Source organism: Zeus faber, assembly GCF_960531495.2.
Source record: "Zeus faber genome assembly, chromosome: 8".
Lineage (NCBI taxonomy): Eukaryota > Metazoa > Chordata > Actinopteri > Zeiformes > Zeidae > Zeus > Zeus faber.
Genome location: NC_137195.1, coordinates 28,753,333 through 28,772,656, shown reverse-complemented (window position 1 = coordinate 28,772,656; position 19,324 = coordinate 28,753,333). Strand labels below are relative to the sequence as shown.

Genomic DNA, 19,324 nt, shown 5'->3' with positions numbered 1-19,324 from the left:
TGTGTGTGCGTGTTTGTGTGTTGAGTGCATAAAGGCGGTTAAACAATAATACAACACGCAGCTATGGGCCCCATGAAGGACACCACATCACAACCTTTTGAAAGTATACAGTATGTGCATAAATTCCAGATTCCCTGATTGAATATCAGGGGGAAAATGCTAATGACACAAGAATCTTTACGTTATGAGAACTACATATTATTTGATATGGAAGATACGTACTGCTTCTACGTACTAAGATCTACGTACTGCTTCAATAGCTTTCTCTAAAAGTTTGCATTTTGACTGAAATAATCGAAAAACAGCTCATGAGTGTTCATCTAGTGCAGTGGTATTCAAACTCTGCATTTGATGTAGTTTGATTCCCACTGTTCTAATGATTCCAACATCTGGAGCTCCTGGAGCCCCCTCTCAACGTTGGTGAAAAATAAAGCTCCCATCCCATCCCTGCAGACACAGACGCATCAACAGGAAAACGGAGTGTGAGGAAGCCGGCAGACTGAGCGGAGTTTCTGGCAGGGCATCGGGAAAGGGGATGACAGTATTTATATCAGCACGGGGTAGGCCTATAGGGTTTCTGGCACCACAACACTGTCGCACCTGCTATTTCAGTCAAGCCTCGGGGGCCAGGTTTCGGCTGGTGGGGGTTACTTTTCTGTGCTTCGTGTGTGTGTGTGTGTGTGTGTGTGTGTGTGTGGTTAGTGGGTGGGTGTGTCAGCGCACCTCATCCTTTCGCCTCCACACACAGGAGGCATGTTCTTATGGATGTTTATAATTGGGGCGTTTTTGCTGGAGGTCATTTAGTGGCCAGAAATTTGGCATCAAAATGAACAGACTTGTCGCAAATGACTATTGGGATACATCAGACATAACATCAGATCCTGTGTATCACTGTATGTTAATATGTTATATAATATATACTGTAAGATTCTATTATATCGCTAAATTTGCATTTCCCACATGAGAAGACAAGAAAAAAATACTGTGTGCAATTACATTTATTACATAAAAAAGAACAGCAACGGTGTCCCCGAAACGGTGTTCTAATTCGCCACTTTATTTATTTTGACCATTCCACCCGACTCAGCAGTGTCCCTACGAACCATTCAGGTAGCTAGTAAAAGTAGAAAAAGGTTGTTGTTTTTTTTGTCCATTTATTTCTATTCTCACTTAAATTCAAAAAGCAAGCTCTCATATTCCAGAGTCATTAGGGTTTAGAAACAAACAGAGCGGAGAGAACAAACAAAAACCATTAAAAAAAAGAGAAAACACCTTTCATCTACGTACTGCTTGTAAAGAAACCTGCCTTTGGTACAAAGTAAATAAAAAAGAAAAACCAACAACATATATTTTGATGTGGCTGTTGATGCAAATATGCAAATATGACGGTTTCCTTGTCGCCTCAATGTGTTTCGTATAAAGGCGGCTATAGATGTGTTGCGAAAGGATATTTAAGTCACAGGCAAGGTAGAGTCCGGGCATATCTATAAGTCATCAATGCAGAATGCAAACCCCCAACAGACTGCAAGAAGTGACTCTTGAGGAAATGGTAACGTACAAGAGCCTCCCAACAAATATGTCTGCATTTCAGTCCGACTGTTATTGTGTCTTGTTTGTGTGCAACATTATGAAACGAAAAAACACCTTGCATACAGAAATACACCAGAAAATGCTCAGATTTGTCTCAAAAATAAAACAAAACCTGAAAAAAAAACACAAGAGCCAGCATCACTTTTTACAGTACATATATGGTACAAAATGGAAGAAGAACAACAGCTGAGGAGTACATTTGTTTTGTTAGATATGTAAGGCTACACTAGTCGAGGCTAGGATCCAGATCTGATACTATATCGTTTTGGATATTTGATCTAAGCGAGAGGTCCACTTGATTTAATTTTGTACAGCTTTCCGCCGTCCTCCTCGGCTCTTCGCAGTGCCAGGGAAGTGCCAGGAAGAGTGACACCTCCAATAAGCAGGTTTAAGCGGTTTGCTCCTGCCCGTTTCCTGCCCAGGTCTAGCTTGGAGACGTACTGTATTCTAAAAATGACTTGTTAAAGCACTTCTGGGTGGTCCGTAGTCTTAAGTCTCCGAGTGAGGAGCTCCGAGGTTCAGGGTTCAGGGGTCAGGGGTCACATTAGGGAAGGTAGCTCGGTCATTTTGAGGTTTGGGCGTCAAATGATGAGCGTCTCGATGTGGAAGGCGTGCGAGTAGGCAAAGGTGGAGGCGCGTTTCTGGACGGGGTCTGAGGGCAGAGCCACCGCGGTGGCGGAAGGAGATGGGGAGGAGGAGGAGGAGGACGAAGAACAGAAGGAAGACGAGGAGGAGCGGCTGGCCCAGCGTGCGGGCAGGCGTCTGTTGGTGGGACAGGCGGGCCTGGAGAAGTTCTTCTGGACTTCTGGTGGGTGGGAGGAGAGGGGGGAAGCCACTTTGCCCTCCTGTGGAGAGACAAATGAATTAACATTTAGGGTTATCACACCCTTTCTAATCCATCCTTAAATTCATCAGCAAAGATACGTTACATTTTTGTCACGCGTCCAATAGGTAGTCTTCTTGCTCCTGGGGAAAACGACAAGCATATTTCAAACAGGAAGGCCCACCACGTAACAAAACCAAGCAAAATGGATTAAATGAGCCTTTAAAAATTCAACAAGTAAGAACCCGTCCTCGTCTGTGTGAAAGTGTTTGAAAGTATGTTTGGTTTCACCAGATTCTGAAAGTTGTGGTGCTCATTGTTCATGGTCTTACAAACCATCTGTTATCCGCTCCAGAGCACAGAAAATAGCCATTTGCTGCATTCGCCCTGTAATGAAATCGGCCTGATCATTGTTTCCCCTGAATTTGGAAAGGAAAGCTTTGGGGGGGTGGCGTTGCATTACACATGCTTGAGAACTCCCTTAATTTCACAGCTTGCTCAGGGCTTTCAGTCAGTTGGCTCTTTTGGAGATATTTCTTTAATTATGCTACAAGCACCATAAAACGACATCCAGTGCAAGGCCCCCCGAGATAAAAGACAAGTTTTACAGCGGAGGGATTTAGGGTGGGGGTTGACACTGTGCCAAGTTAACACATTGTGCCACACACAACACTAGCTCTGTTTGTTCGGGGCTCTTTTAGCAAAGACATGGCCCAGATGCCCAGATTATAATCGAGGCTTTGGCCTGCTTCTCTCTCAAGAGCGCACACCAGAAATAAACAGTGTTCTCGCTGGAGCTGTCCTCAGCCAAGGGCACTAACAATTTGATAATGCAATGGAACGGAATGAGTCAGGTCATTTGTTTCCACTGAATTCTTTTTCCACGCAAATGTTATTCTACTACAGAGACAGGTTATTTGCGGAAAAGTGAAACAGAGGCCAAGCTGAAGATGAAGCAAAAAAAGATGAGATAAAAAAAAAAAAAGATTCAATTCAAGGTTCAAAGGTTCAATCAAGATCAAGACAGTCGGATCGACTATGGATGACAAATGTTCTTTGTGAAAGTCCGTTTTGACTGGAGCAAAATTATGTAATATAAAAGGACATTAAGGTATGTAATGCACAACAGATACCTTCTTGTATTATTCAGTATGTGGGGGAGCATATGCACAATCTGATCACACCATGATTCAACCCACCTGCACCAAGAGCTCTATTTCATTCACACCCACAGCACTCTGGCAGCTGAGCTGTGCTTTTGTGGTGTGCGTGTGGGAGGTGTGGATGTAGTCGGTCAGCCTGGGAGCGGGAGGTGAGGGAACAACGTCCCTGTCCAGCTCCTCTGACAATTCCTTCACTTTCTCCTCCTGCCTGGGGCTGAGGTTGGGAGCCGAAGACATCTCTCGACTCTGTTTGGCCCAGGCCACGCTCTCATAGCTCTTCAGAATCTTCTCCACCGCCCCATAGTTGGAGCGGGACCCCTCGGGACGTGGGTAGGCGGCCAGCGTCAGCGGCTTCCAGGGGTGGTCGTTCATCACGCGAGGCCCAGGTCTCAGGGGGTCGGACTGGGAAGAGGCACCTGAGGTACGCCCCTGCTTCTCTTGGGGTTCTGCTTGTGCCACCTGCGTTGGTCTGGTCCGAACTGCAGGCAGCTTGGGGGAGCTTCCAACCTTGACCGGTTGGACCCTTGGCCCACTGGGCTTCTCTGTTTTAGGGCTCGTCCCAGGGGCATTCTGGGTTGGTAAGATGCGACCAGGAAAGAGAATCTCTGTGTCCGCACAGTGCTGAGAAGAAGGTCTATTTGGAATCTGAGCATTGCGCTTGACCCCAGGGTGGAGTGTGGTAGTTTGAGGGTTTGACTCTCGAAGCCTAAGCAACGAATGTTGGGGGGAAAGGTCAGAAGGGGCTGCCTGGTGCGCTCTGTCCTCCTCACCTTGCGGGTCACATCCAGTTCTCCTTAGTCGAATATCAGGGTTCTGAGAGGCAGGGTGATCGAAGGTGGAGGGACTTAGTCTGACTTCAGATCGCACACAGATGAGGTCAGAGGTGACCTCAGCACTCTGTGGTATGAGGTCAAAGTTTGCTATCCTGGGTGGTTTGACATCCTCTGTGGCACACCTTGCTGGACCAGCAGGAGATAAGCTAACAGAGGAGGCATCTGCTATAATACAACCATCCTTGTCCTCAACACCATGGCCCATTTCAGCCTGAAACAGAGTTCGGTTGAACTCGGCGGTCTTCTGCTCCAGCATGATGTTCCTTTTAGAGCTGTGGAGGTTGGGGCAGGTGGGTGGCATTTCCAGAGAAGTCAAAAGCAAATCTACAGATAATTCTTTCACGATTTGAGAGATCGGATGTTCCACAGGGGCGTTGGCCTTACATTTTGAGTCTTTCCCAGCCATCAGTATGTTGACTTCGGAGAAGCTTTTTTGGGCGGGCATGTATGTAGCCGTCTTGCTGTTGGTGAATTTACTAGCATCACCAGACCAGCGGTTGTGGCAGCAACCCACATTGCAGTTAGTGTTCGTTGGGGCAGAGCAGGACATTACCATGCCATTTGTCAGAACTTTCCCTTCATTTTCTTGGAGCATGGCTTCGAATTTCCTCACGACAGATGGGCTGTGACACTTTCTGTCAACTAGAACACAGGGGCTGTGGCACTTCCTGGCAGTGGTCACGGGGGTTTCTGGGATGTAGAGTTCTGGCTCCAGCTGGGTGGGGCTGCTCAGATGCCAGGAGGTGGTGCGAGGAGGGACCGGGGGGGCTGGAGGCTCACCACTTCCATCGACTTCGTATTGACTATTGTTCCTCAGGCATTCTGCCTCATTACTGTTGTTGTGCCAGTTGTTATCCGGCGACAAGATAGGCCAGTTTTCTCTTTCCAAGGCGCAGAGGTCATCGTAGATCTGGCTGAGGTCGCACAGTGGTTCATCCCCCCTCAGTTTACAACAGTCCTGCATCAACTCCTTTTCCTCAAGTTGGGACAGGGATACCGGTTGCTCGCTGAATAGGGAGCAAGAAGCAATGAAGCATGAATAAATACAAATATTTACACTACTTCTTTAGGCATTAGCATTGTACTTTTTAGTTCCACTAATTTTGCTCTACCTACATGTACTCTTGTATGTGATTTTGAAAGGCAACACATTGAAAGTTCATCAATGGCAATGTATTGTAAACTGCTGAACAATATGGTGAGGGAGTCATTGTCAGGAGGCTTTACTTACCTCTTATCACACTTCCTTCTGATCTCCTCCTGGTAACTGCATAGCTCCTCGCTCACTCGGGCTATCTCCTTCAAAGCCTGATGGGGAGAGAGAGAGAGAGAGAGAGAGAGAGAGAGAGAGAGAGGGGGGGGGGGGGGGGGGAGAGCAAGAGAGCGAGAGAGAGAGAGAGAGAGTGAGTGAGAGAGATGGAGAGACATGATACTATGTGGTTGGAGTCAAGACGAAAAGATGGCAGCCAAAAACTCTTTATCAAGATCTATCTATCTATCTCGACTCACAGCATTGAGCGCAGTGGTGTTCTTCTTGTCGGTGCCATAGCCGAGCTCATTCCTCTGGGCCAAACTATCTTCAGGGGACATGCGTACGCCCATTTCCTCCCCTTCTGGGCTCCTCTTTGCCATCCCGCACGGCGAAGCCACCTGACACAAAGCCAGCTCCAGCTCCCCGGTATTCCGGAAGTCTCCACCAACACTCAGTCTGTCCTTCTGCTCCATGGGATCCAAAAGCTCGTCCTGGACAAAATGGCTGGCAGCGTTCGGATCGCAGGGGTTGTTTAGTCTAAAAGCTTGCGAGGCAGAGCCACTGCGGTCGCGGTGGTAAAAACCGGGAAACGCGGGGTGTTTGGGCGGCTCCGACTGGCCAACGCTAGAGCCTGTGGTGGCGGCAGGGGGCGAGCCGAGCCTGAGCGCCACGTCGTCGTCGTCTTCATCCTCCTGCGTGGCCGCGTCCGACAAGCTCTCCACTCCTGTCCCCTCTCGCTTGGACCTCACCTCACAATACAGCTGCGAATGACAAGAGGACACGGAGAAATCGTGTTTGTACCACGTTTAGCCCACTGGCTCATCTTGCACCAGTTTAGTTTTTCACACTGAATAAATCAGTTTCTGAAAGTCGATCAGCACACTTATATGCAAGAAATCTATATTAATCATATACAATATGTTGTACATAAATGATTCATATATGAACATCAAACCCTAGCTTATGTTGGCCGACATGATTATGGCTACTTACGTACAGATTTCTATACAACATTTATACAATATGTTTTGTATATGCTAGTTTGCTACATGCTATATAGTATATAGTAGTATTTAATATGACATGTAAAATATGGAATTAGTACAGAATTTGGTAATAAATAAGCATATGTAAAAGTATAGCAGAAGATGCACAAAGTTCTGTTTATCAAGGCATAATCATGTAAGAAAACATACGCCAACATATGTGTGTTTATATATCAATCATATATGTTCAAACTATGCTCACTGGTAAGCACAGTGCTAATAGTTAGCACAGTGCTACTTCATGTTAACTTTGTGCAGATATATGTGTACATACATGTACGTGTTATTTCTTATCTCATTTTAACGTGTATTTCTTGCTCGACAGCACTGTTCTTTGCTGCTGTAAAGGGTGATATAGTCTTATTTTATATGGAGATAATAAACAATTGGTATGCATTATTTTGCTTAACGGAACAAAATACACTCCTTGTTCCTTGGCTTGATGGAAGATGGAAAATGGCTTTTGATCAAATCAACGTTTTCATTAAGCGTTCAAACTCGATGATCCGTACATTATCCTGTAATTTCTGAACAATGAAAGCCGCAGACCGGACGGACATCTTCAAAGGGGACTAAAAACCCTGGATAACCAGATGAAAAAGAAGAAAGTGGGTCACTTACTGATAAAGATAAATAGGCAGATTCAACCAGTGAGCATTCTCAAACAACAAAATATGGTTTTGTAATTCACAGGAATTACATTAAAACTGCCTGACCGGCCATTGCCATTGGACTCCAAATAAATATATATATATATATATATATATATATATATATATATATCCCGGCATGCGTTTCTCTAGTCCGATAATTCATTAGCTTTCATTTCCAGTCTCCGTTACAAGCAGTCGAGTTGAAAGTGGAATTAAGTGATATCTCTGCGAATGAAAATGAATCTGAGGACTCTGTGTAACATGAAGGGTTGACAAACATTGTAGAATCACCTGGGAATAATCTCCCCAATCCACCGCAACATATTTCTGACAGTCCATCAGAGCTAACTGGCTAATCCCCCCCGCTATAAAACCGCAGCCCGGAGCTCCACGGTATGGCGTGGTTAGCTCAAAATGGCGGACAGTCTGTGCGTGCGTCTAAGGAGGGGCTGGCGAGTCAAACTTTTCGAATACCAAACAATAGCCCCCCCCCCCCTCCTTCTCTTCTATCCTCTGCAGCTGCACGGGTCACGCATTTGTTTTGACAGCGTTCACGAGCAGGATGTGGAGGAGGGAAAAGGTTTTCGCCACCACCAGGAAGATCCCAAAGCCAAAACCTGACAATGAAGAGATATGGACATATTTTATCATACAAGAAATAGCCAGTACCTTCTACACTTTGTTTAAAAAATTTTGTTTTTTGTTTGTTTTGGAGGCGGGGTGGGGGGGGATCTGCTTTTTTGTCCATCTTACGTAGATTCAGACGAGAAGGTCAACGGCAATGTCATCCCTGTGTGTCCAGTACAGAGATGGACGATGGGCTGCATGCTAATTGAGTTAACGCATTGATGGCTGCAGAGGGGAATGACTTGCCTAGCTCCTGGGAAATTTTGTAAATACAGCTTCCGGCAATGGAAATTTTCCCCCGGAAAAACATTCAGTCATTGAGAGTTTTGCTACATTCTTCTAGAATATGGAACACCAGCTTCTAGAAAAACAACTCTCAACTACCCTCAGAGCATATACGAATACAACCGCTGTTCTTACTTAATTCTGGGATGATTACTTAGCTAGGGTTTATCAAATCATTATACATTTTACGGTGCCGTCACAGGTTGAATGCTCTGAGGATGCTTATTTGTACCACATACTGTATAGTACTCAAAATATCATAAACGCATACCATAACTATTGAATTTAAAGGTGTAGCTTTCATAATTGTCTAAATGGCTGTATAATCCAGCGTTGCCAGGTCCACGGTTTTCCCACGGAATTGGGCTACTTTTGAAGTGTTTCCGCGGGTTGGGTAGACACATTTTGCATGCAAATTACATGAATAAAATGTAAAAATAAAAATAAAAATAAATCTAAAGGGGGCTGGGGATGATGTATGTGACTGTATGGAACGAAACCGTGCATAACAGGGACACTTTCTCTGTGACTCTCTAAAAAGCGAGATTCGCACGCACCAAAGTGATTTCCTTGGGCTGGTTTTTGGACAGGTTTTATTGACCATTAAGCTGGTTTTTGTAGCACAGACCTGGCAACCCTGGTATAATCAAATACCTCCGGCAACCATGTGACAGATGTGGCCCATCATACAGTCACATGAATACATAAAGAATATATTCAAGCGTTGGGACAGCAGCCTCTGTTTACTACATGTACTGCATAAAATCTTTATATTTAATTATGGTCAACCCTCGTGTGCTGTGGGAATACAGGAAGTATCACCAACCATAATGACACCACCCCATCCCATAACGAATCACACAGTGGCTTCTTTAATTCTATTTTTAAGATTAGTCCACAGAATTAAGATTAAATTATAGTGTGAGGAAAAAATAAGCCCTTTACTTTGTTTTTTTGCTGAGCCCGACAATATGCTGAGCCCGATAATATAATAAATATATATATAATATATAATGAATTTGGATGGGGGTAAAAAACAATTTCTCCACCGATTAAATAAAATTAATAAGGACTGTGAACTGGATTCTGACACCTGGACTCTGACGCCAGTTCTTATATGATACTATTTTCGATACCATCTTTTTTAAACCATTTTTATTTCAGCAATTCTGTTTTAAAGGTCATTAGCTGTCATTTTACATTACCCATTTAATCTCACTGCACAAGCCTCTAGTTCTATTCTTGACTCCCAGACGCTGATGGGACGAACAACTCTATACTCTAGCTATCAAAATTTGCTCTTGAATGCAGCAGCAACGTTTCCCTCAAAGTTATGCATAAGATCCATGTAATTCTGTTGATACCGTGAAATTATTCAAATGTGATACAGCAGCCCCCAATTTACACAGACACAAACACAAAAACATAGATAGATAGATAGATAGATAGATAGATAGATAGATAGATGGATAGACAGACAGACAGACAGACAGACAGACAGACAGACAGACAGACAGACAGACAGACAGACAGACAGACAGACAGACAGATAGATATAATGCTGTAGAATATGTAGTAACTTAGTAAGTACATAGCAATTTCAAATGTATACCCTATATCCCTACACCAATCATTAACGCTGTGCATAGAATTGCATATTGTTTATTTTGTATGTATTTTTTGTATTTTGTATTTTAAAATATTTCTGGCTTGTATTTTTTGCCATTTGTGTATATTTGGCCATTTCTCATTTTATTTACTGTTTATTCTGTTTTATTTTATTGTCATTATTTATTTGTGTTTTTTTCATAGTTGTATGGAGAGAAACACACAAATCCCTGGCAAAAATGGCAAATCCCTTATATACATACAGGAAAATTGACTTATTTGTGTGTGTAATGATCCAAAGTTGTTGGGGAGGGGGTGTGAGGTCCAACCTTCTCTATCTTCCTCTGCATGTCCCTCAGCTGGCTCTCCCACTCTCGCCGCTCCGAGTCGAATCGCTGCAGCAGCTCGGCCCTCTCCCGCAGCCAGTCCTGCTCGTTGAGCTCCAGGCGACAGCGCAGGTCCATGGCCGCCGAGTGCGTGTCCGCCAGGAGCCGCCGCTGCTCCTCCCTCTCCCACTGCAGGGTCGGCGTCTCGCTGGGGGGGACGGGGCCCCACGACGCCGCCCCCGCCTCAGCCGGCTGGACCTGCACCACTCCTCCTCCTCCTCCTCCAAGGGCCAACCCACCACCTTCTCTAATCTCCAACTGGATGAAGAGGATAGAAAGAGGGAGAGAGGGAAAGAGAAAAAAAGCTGTTTCCAAGTGGGCAGAGGCAGTATCATATTCATATTCATTGATATTTATAGACAGAATACACTTAGACAGTAAAATAATTACAGTATAATTTGTACATATTTGTGATTGTTTTATATTGGGGTTTTTTTAATTGCCATGTCTACATTTATTTTTTTTATCTTTACTTATCTTTAAATGTATATTTTTAATGGAAATGTCTACATGTTTTATTATTTTAGGTCAGCTTTACTTATGTTTTCATATTTTTCAGCGGCATTTCAGAATTGAATTGAATTGAATAATTAAATTGAACTGAACTGAACTGAACTGAACTGAATTGAATTGAATTGAATTGAATTGAATTGAATTGAATTGAATTGAATTGAATTAAATTAAATTGTATTGAACTGAATTGTTGAGACACACCGCTGCATCTGTTTTAAAGGGGAAAATCTGAGACTTTCAAAAGATGGCAGCGCCAGTTACACAAAGATCTTAGTGTTTATATTGTGAAAAGCAAATCCAGCGATTCACGCGGGTTCACGCTTCATGTGTTTCTTCCACGGGGCGCTGGATGGAATGTGTGTAGAAGCGTTACATTTCTGCACAACAACAATTCACCATTATCTCAACATGAAATGTAAACAGTGATATGTACTACAAAACTTTAGAATAAGGAGGGATAGTGGTTGGGGACACGACAAAAGTCCTTCGCACTTTGAGGATGGAGAGACACAGAAAAAGAAGGAGAGAAAGAGAGCGAGAGAGTCAGTCAAAGAAAAAAGGCAAAGACGGACAAAGGGAGATGTCGGGTGGGGGATGAAAACAGGCATTAAAAAAAAGAGAAATGGTTTGATGTTGGAATTGAGAGAATGTAGGAGCGCCCGGAACAGACAAGGAGGGGCGGGGGGTGGGGGTTAGGGGACTTGGGGGCCGGGTGTGAGTGGGAAGAGGACTGAAGGAAGTGAGGACTGGAAGATGAAAATATCCTGTCAAGACTAATACACATATACACAACACACACACACACACACACACACACACACACACACACACACACACACACACACACACACACACACACACACACACACACACACACACGGATGCCAGGTAGGGTACAGAGGACGCAGCTGAGTCCTGGCGTTTGCACATGGTAGCAATAAAGAACATTAAGTGGGACTGAAAAGTATTTTGGAAGAAAAAAACAACAACAAATGGCACTCGCACACACAAAGGAGATCTTTCTTTCTCCATTTTCCATAAATAGGGCACAAGACTTCACTTGGCTTCTCGGAACGGCAGTCTCGTTACGCTACTCAGTCAGGCCTGGTACAAGGAAATGTTCCTACTCTCTTCTCCTTTTAGCGGAAAAAAAGGAGCAGCGTCTTCTGTTTCTGAAGTACAATTGACAGACCCTATGCAAATAAACTGGATATTGTTACACTAGACGTTCTGATGCAGTTTGTCTGACACAGATTTGGCCTAATCTTAGACTAAATCCCAGTTTTAATCTGGACTGACTGAAATGACCGTTCTCAATTGTGGTTTAAAATAGTCTTAGACTTGCCCTAGTCTTGGTTTAAAAATCTGATTTCCAGGAGGAAGATTAGAGCTAATCTAGATATAAGAAAGGGCTTAAATTAAACCTGGTTAGAGGTTGTTTATGTTTGGATTAATGGACGTGGAACCCCAAGTCGACCTTGACAATAGAGAAAATGGATTATCTGGACCAAGACCAGACAGAAGGAGCTGACTAGTCCTTCATTACCTTAGCTAAGCAGCTTTTCCAAAAGGCATTTTTAAATTCTGTATTAATTTAAGCAGGATTAGCTAATTCCTGACTGAGATCAAACCCTGTCTGTGAAAACTGCCCCTCTACTGTATGCAGTTGCTGTTCATTGCTGATCAGGTGCCTGAACAGATGGGCGTCCTGAAAACGAAAAGTCCCTCTGAAAGGAAAGTATTTAAAGCTGAGGTTAGGTTAGGAGAGGGCAAATCTGGGCTTCCTGCGGTTGCATTGTGCCTTTTTATGGAGCTAAAACAGAAAAAGATGCAGGCTTTAGAGTTGGATTCAACTCTAGACAACGCCTATGTTTGTGTGTGTGTGTGTGTGTGTGTGTGTGTGTGTGTGTGTGTGTGTGTGTGTGTGTGTGTGTGTGTGTGTGCGTGTGCATGTGAGTGTGTGTGTGTGTGTGTGTGTGTGTGTGTGTGTGTGTGTGTGTGTGTGTGTGTGTGTGTGTGTGTGTGTGTGTGTGTGTGTGTTCGTATATACCAGTACATGCCTGTTCAGAATGTAAGATTTCCTAAGACATTTTAATGGCACAGTTGAATAAAAGTCAATGATTCAGTCGTGTGTTCCACAATGGAAGATGAAGCTGCCTGTTAAAGTCATACACCGGGGAAAGACACTCATTGAGACCCAGAGCCCTAAAGCCCCGCCCCCTGCTAGCTCGCTGTTTGTCGCATGTCCAAATTGCACCAAATTCGACACTACACGTCCTTGGGTCCCCAGCAATACACCAGCCAAGTGTGAAGTAGATTGGATGAACGGTTGTTGAGATAATCGAATGACATACATACACACAGAGACAGACGGAGATCCTTCTTTATAGTTAGAAGAAGTTAGAAGTTACATGGTATATATTTGTGTGTGTGTGTGTGTCCGAGGGAGAGTGAGAGAGCACACATATGGGCATGGCTGCATGTGTTTGTTCAGTATTAAGACACCGACGCTGGGTCTCCCTTACGAGGCCTCGGTCTCTGTGCTATTTCTGCTTGCGTCCCCCGGGTCATGATGGCATAGGAAACACGACGGCAATTTCTGCATTGCCTATGTCTGTGGCGGCTCCGAAAGTTCCCCTCAATTACAGACGGCGGATGACAGGTGCCGTTGTGCAGTGCATTCAAACTTTTCCCCTTGTGGGAAACAATCTTTGGCCAAAGCACAGAAACAAGATGGTTTGAAGAAAAAAATAAGGAGGATAGAGCTTCCATTGACTGGAGAAGCTGCAGGCGGCTTGTTTACAGGGGAAATAGTTCAGATATGTGTGTTTAACAGTGTAAATACTGAATATTGGAAAGCAAAATCCATGCACACATAAAAAATTACACCTAAGAAGCCAAACGGCAACCGGCTCCCACACAGCAGCAGTGTACATGGAGGTGACTGTGTCACCGCAGCGTCCCACTATAAATAGGGGTTGCACCGGCAAAGGCTTCACAATGTCACATTCCTTGGGGGAGGGAAGGCGAGGGGAAGGGAAAGGGGGAGGCTGCCTGGCTACTAAGGCACAAGTGAGATGTCTCTCAGAAAGCTGCCAGGGGCTTCCATAAATCAGCCGTGTGTGCAGAAATATGCCTTTCAGAAGCCAACCAAGCAGGGACCCCCCTGACGGGAGCCCTGGATGCTTGTGCAGTGTTCGGTCATAGAGATGGCGAGAACATCGTAGAACACACACACACACACACACACAGACAAACATACATGCACAGACACACACACACACACACACACACACACACACACACACACACACACACACAGACACACACGCACACACACACACACACACACACACACACACACACACACACACACACACACACACACACACACATACACAAGTCACAAGTCTGTGATTTCATTGGAGGCAGACTCTTCTTAATCTCTACCCAAAAAAGGTGTTAAATCTGTCGTCAGTCAGCTCCTTCACGAGGTCTGGTCAAAATCGCTCTTTGTGCTGTCTGACCTCTAAATAGGCTCCCCAGGCCGATAGGCGTTTTGTCCCAACTCCCCTGCCACTTTCAGAAGCTATGGTTGAAGTCTTCAACTGTTATGACTCTCAGTTCAAAGTTGTATGTCATTATTACAGCAGGAGCGGATAGGGAAGGTCTGATGTCACAGGAAATGTCTGGCTAGCTGGCAAAAAGTCAAAAAGAATAGACACAAAAGAAGGCGCGCTGTCACAGGTTCTCCTAACTTCACTCTCTTCTCCTAACTCCTAACTTACTGCTTAACACCTCTTGATATACTGTAAGGCCTGATCCCCTGTTTGAAGTGTTTGGGTGCAAAGTCCTGTTGAACAAATCCAAAATGGAAAAAGCAGCGCGGTAAGTTTCTCAAGCGTAAAGCTCACAGCGAGGTTGTGCTACGAAGTTCTCGATGACGGTAACCAACGTTTGAATAAGGCCTGGGTTGAAAAATGCCAAACCTGTCCTTTAAGTCGGCTTAACGTGCCAAGAGCATGTGCCAAAATCCTTTAATTGTCATGTCAATTCCAGTTAAAACCCAAAATTCCTAAGCTGAGAAACATCGCATTCGGCAAGACTTCACGGATTTCGACCCCGATGACTGATCCCTGGTTGGTACTTGAGCTGTTTGCTGAATATGTCCAAAAGTATGAACTGTGGCCGGATGGGGCAGGAGGACAATTATCTTTCACAATGGAGTCTGCCCCTCCCAAAAGAACTTCACTCCAAGTCGACGTTCCCCTTGGTCTGTTTGTGCAATCAATAAGGGGAACACAAATGTGTGCGTGTACACCATTTTGGGGTATTTATTTTTACTTTACTCAAGAAATTCCAGTTTGGGGACTTGTATGAAAACCATTAACTCAAAAGGACGAACAAAAGGACACTGACATTGACGAAAAGTATTTTCACTTTTGATAACTGAGTACTTGAGAAGAATGTTTAATGTGGGAACTAATAACCATGGTACTGTTTTTTTAAAGTTATTTTTACTTCTAAACAGTCTGCATGCAAGCACGTTTGTTATGTATTATGCATGTACTGCAAGTGTGTATCCTTGTGTATGTGCATGTGTATGGGTGCTAATTGAAGGTAGGAGAAGAGGCGTTTTCAAAACTTTGTCAGTAGTTCAATGAAATATGGAGCTAAGTGAAATTTGAAAGGAGAAAAAAAAGATAGTGCTTTTTTTTATAAGATCCTGAATGTACAGCGTATCCAGAGAAAAGCCCATTGTTGATGAGAGCTGTTCATCATCCCACACACATTCTGCCAGCACACACTAAAATGGAAAAGGTTAAGGTCATATATCCAACTCCTTTGCATCCCCTTTGTTGTGGATCTCCTCGTCTCTCTGTCGGTCTCTCTCTCCCCCTCCCACACTTTCCTCTGTGCGTGGCAACATCATGATTTGACCTCCAGCAGCAGATTAAGCCCACCTCACTGCTCTGAGGCCCCACTGTGCCCCACCAGGCTTCAGAAACATAATGCAACCGGCAACCGGAGCACAGAGAAAGAGGAGAGAGGGGAGGAATGGGGCAGTTGCACTGACGCGTCTGAGCGGGAACTAGATAAATCTGTCCGGCGTCCATCTAGACCTCACGAGGCCTCCTCCCCGGCTAGGATGTAGCTGAGGTATTCCAAGTTTTTCCAACTGGTGAGCACTTCTGGCATGCCATCATGCGAAGATAACATGTTATATCGTACTGATTTATTTGGTAGGGTGCAAAGATCTTTCCTTTTGAACAGAGAATTAATCTGCTCATGATGCAGATTATTTGCATACAGGAAGATAAACGGTATATTATATAGGTCTACGTATGCGGTCAAAACTGGCCATGAATTCTCTGCTCAGGGAAAGTTTCTCGCAAAGCACGGCATCGCTATGCAACGTTGCCTCCGCGGAAAAGTATTTTCTGCTTTTTTTTTTCAACGCTTAACCTATTGTTGCCACTGACAGCTGACATTTATAGCTCATCTACTTGACATGAGCTGTTGAAAGCCAAGTTGGCAGTCTGCTTGTCTGGTCTGGTTGAAAGGACCTGGCTAAGCCCCTTCTTGCAAAGCTTTTTTTGAAGCTGAAACTGGAGTTGGACGGATGCCTGTGTGACTTATCGCCTCAGCAACTGGGTGGCAATAATGGTGCGCCCAATTTACAGCAAACTAGACACTAGACATATGGAAGCACACAGTGGGCTCGGTCACCATTATGGATCGCTGTACCTGTGCTATCCTGCTTTTGAGCTCTGCCTTCTCCAGGTCCCAGGCGCACCTGTCCCTGGTGTACTGCAGCTGAAGCTTGTTCCTCTTCTCCTCCTCTCTCTTCACCTCCACCTGCACCTCCTCCAACACTGACTTCAGGTCCAGCAGAATCCTCCTGTTCTCCCCTCCCTGCCAGGGGGAAAACAGTAGAGCGTTGAGTCGGGTAATTAGTCAGTATAGGATGAGGACATAATGTGTCTAGATAACGTAAAAAAGATGTTGAAACATTGAATTGTCAAAAGTCTGCCACAGTGTACTCGTCAATAGAGCAAGGTTATTCCTCACTACTTGTAAACTTCAACTACTTGTTCCAAAGACTTAAAAAATTACAATTTCTTTCCTCAGAATTCCTGGAGGATGCTCCTTGCACCATCATTCCACATGTTTTTTTCCAATTACTTGTATATCGGCCACTTCTCTCAACAGAGACTCCTTCTCACGCATCCATTCCTCTTTGTCCTGTTCATGTCGCTTCTTCAAGTCCTCCAGCTTCTTCTTCAGCCTTGTGTGCTGCTGGGTTTGCTGCTGCTGAGTTTGCTGCTGCTGCTGCTGCTGTTGGGTTTGCTGCTGCTGCTGCTGTTGGGTTTGCTGCTGCTGCTGCTGCTGCTGCTGCTGCTGCAGTTGATGAGTTTCGGGTCCGGACCAAAGCTGCCTCCTGAGGACCTCCAGCGGGGTCACACCTCCTCCTCCGTACTGCGGTTCATGGATGTAGTTGAAAACGGCGGGCGGGGAGGAGATCCTCCGCAGGGGGCTGCGGTTCTTCCCCCGGCCTCCCCCCGCCCTCTCCAGCCCGGAGCCAGGGATGAACTCCCAGCCCTGGGACGGCACGTATCCACCACCACCGCCTCCTCCTCCAACACCACCACCACCTCCTCCACCGCTCCCAACGTGCGCCCCGGACCCGTTGCCAAACGCACTCCACATTTCTTAAAACAGTTGAAAAAAATCAACCTCAAAGGAATAAATTATAAAATAAAAAATAAAAATAACACTTCAAGCGGTGATAATTGACATGGAAATGTCAACCATTCCATGGGGAATTATCCGAAACCGGCCATTTCTCCGTTGTCCAGCCGCTCTGAAACAGCGGCTCTGACGGTGACCCCCGGGGCCCGGCGGTGAGGAAAGCCGCCCCCCCAGCGTCAGCCCGCGGTGCTCCTGGCCGTCATTCTGCTTGTCTCGAATCCATTTCCAAGTGGAAGCTTATTCCAGGCGGGTGGCTTGTGACTAGTACTGCGCACAGGGAGCGGGGTTTCTCCGCAACTCGGAGCTGCTGACGGCGCACCGACACCCAGCGAACCGCCCAGACTGCGTTTAAAGAGCGCCCAAAATAACGCGCAGCTTGCGCACTGGTGCAAGAGCAGACGAATATTTTTACCCCCTTGTCACCATGCATAAGGTACTATTGTATTTTTTTCTCCTGGTTTGGAAGGACCCACTGAAAACAATAATTAATCGCACGGACCTGACTGGACTATTATACACAGCGGTGCAACGCAGGGCGCATAAAGGAAGAGCAGCCCCACTTGCGCCCCGTGGAGATATTATCTTTTTCGGAGATATCACTCGTGCGTCTGTTGAGGTTAGACCTACCTGGTGGTGCGAGTGTGATCCGAGCCGATGCACTCAACGTGAGGAAAAACTTGAAATGAACACAGCCATGAAGAGCTTCCTTCTTCCTCAAACTTAGAAGGAGATGCACGCGTTCGACCCAAAACAGCAACGCAGTTCAACGCCTTTCATTATCCCCAAACAATCAAAACAAAACAAACAAAAAAAAAACCAACAGTCTGGCACCTCTCTCATTCCTTGTTCTTCCTCGCACTCCCCCTCTTCTGCTTCTTCGCAGTGGTTTTTAATGCATGAAGTAATAATCCCACTGGAGAGATGAATGTGCGTGGACCGGGTCCGCCCCGCATCCAAACGGGATCACAAGTCCACAGACCACACACACAGCCAGAGGTTGCCAGAGCCAGGCTGTTGTTGTTGTTTTGTTTTGTGTATGTGCGTTTTTTTTGGGGTTTTTTTTTATCACGGGGAATCAGGATATACGTGTTTGAAAAAGTCTGAGCATGACGTCACTATCACAGCATTTAACCCCATCGGCAGACAATATAACGAGTACAAAATAAAGGTTTTTGGTTTAATGTAGTAATAATGATAAAGATAATGATGGAGAGATAATGTAATGATTTGCAGATAATCCGGTTTGAGCTGGCACATGTGAATTCTGGATCTCAAACAACAATCCATTCACCTGATCCGGGAATATGTTGGTCTAGAACAGGGCGAAGATTCAAATCAGATGTGTCCTGACTCCGGTTGCCAGATCTGGACAGATTTATTTGTCAGTCGTTCAAATGTGGCCTGATAGCATTTTGCTCTCGGAGGGGCAGGATGGCGTCGTAGATGACCACATTTCCAAATGAAAGCAGACCCTTTTCACAAGTCCACTGCAGACGGCAGACCTTGCAGACCTCACATGGGATTGGGAGCGTAATAATTGAACACAGCATGAGACGCTCACCCAAAGCTTGAACAAACAGAACAACAGATGGTCGACACACACGTTCCGGTTATAGAGTCCATGCTGCCGTACGTACTTACCCACATTCTCTCTTCATCCCCGCCCTCGTGTGTGGTCCCCTGTAGATGCTGGAAGCTTCTGTGTAGATGAGTGACTTGGGCCGGACATACTCAAAGAAAGCTGTACCTTGGGTGATCTTTACGTGACACATTCAACATAAAATAATAATTA

General features: G+C 45.2%; 1 protein-coding gene across 1 annotated transcript; it reads right to left on the bottom strand.

Moving 5' to 3' along the window:
• Nucleotides 1-982: 982 nt before the first annotated feature.
• On the bottom strand, nucleotides 983-17,490 carry mtcl3a (MTCL family member 3a; the record flags this gene model as incomplete). Its single annotated transcript, XM_080004887.1, has 7 exons — nucleotides 983-2,435; nucleotides 3,613-5,416; nucleotides 5,641-5,717; nucleotides 5,919-6,422; nucleotides 10,210-10,524; nucleotides 16,528-16,695; nucleotides 16,966-17,490. The coding sequence occupies 7 exons, from the start codon at nucleotides 17,488-17,490 to the stop codon at nucleotides 2,172-2,174; spliced, it is 3,657 nt and encodes a 1,218-aa protein (XP_079861013.1). The 3' UTR covers nucleotides 983-2,171.
• Between the last annotated feature and the right edge of the window lie 1,834 nt (nucleotides 17,491-19,324).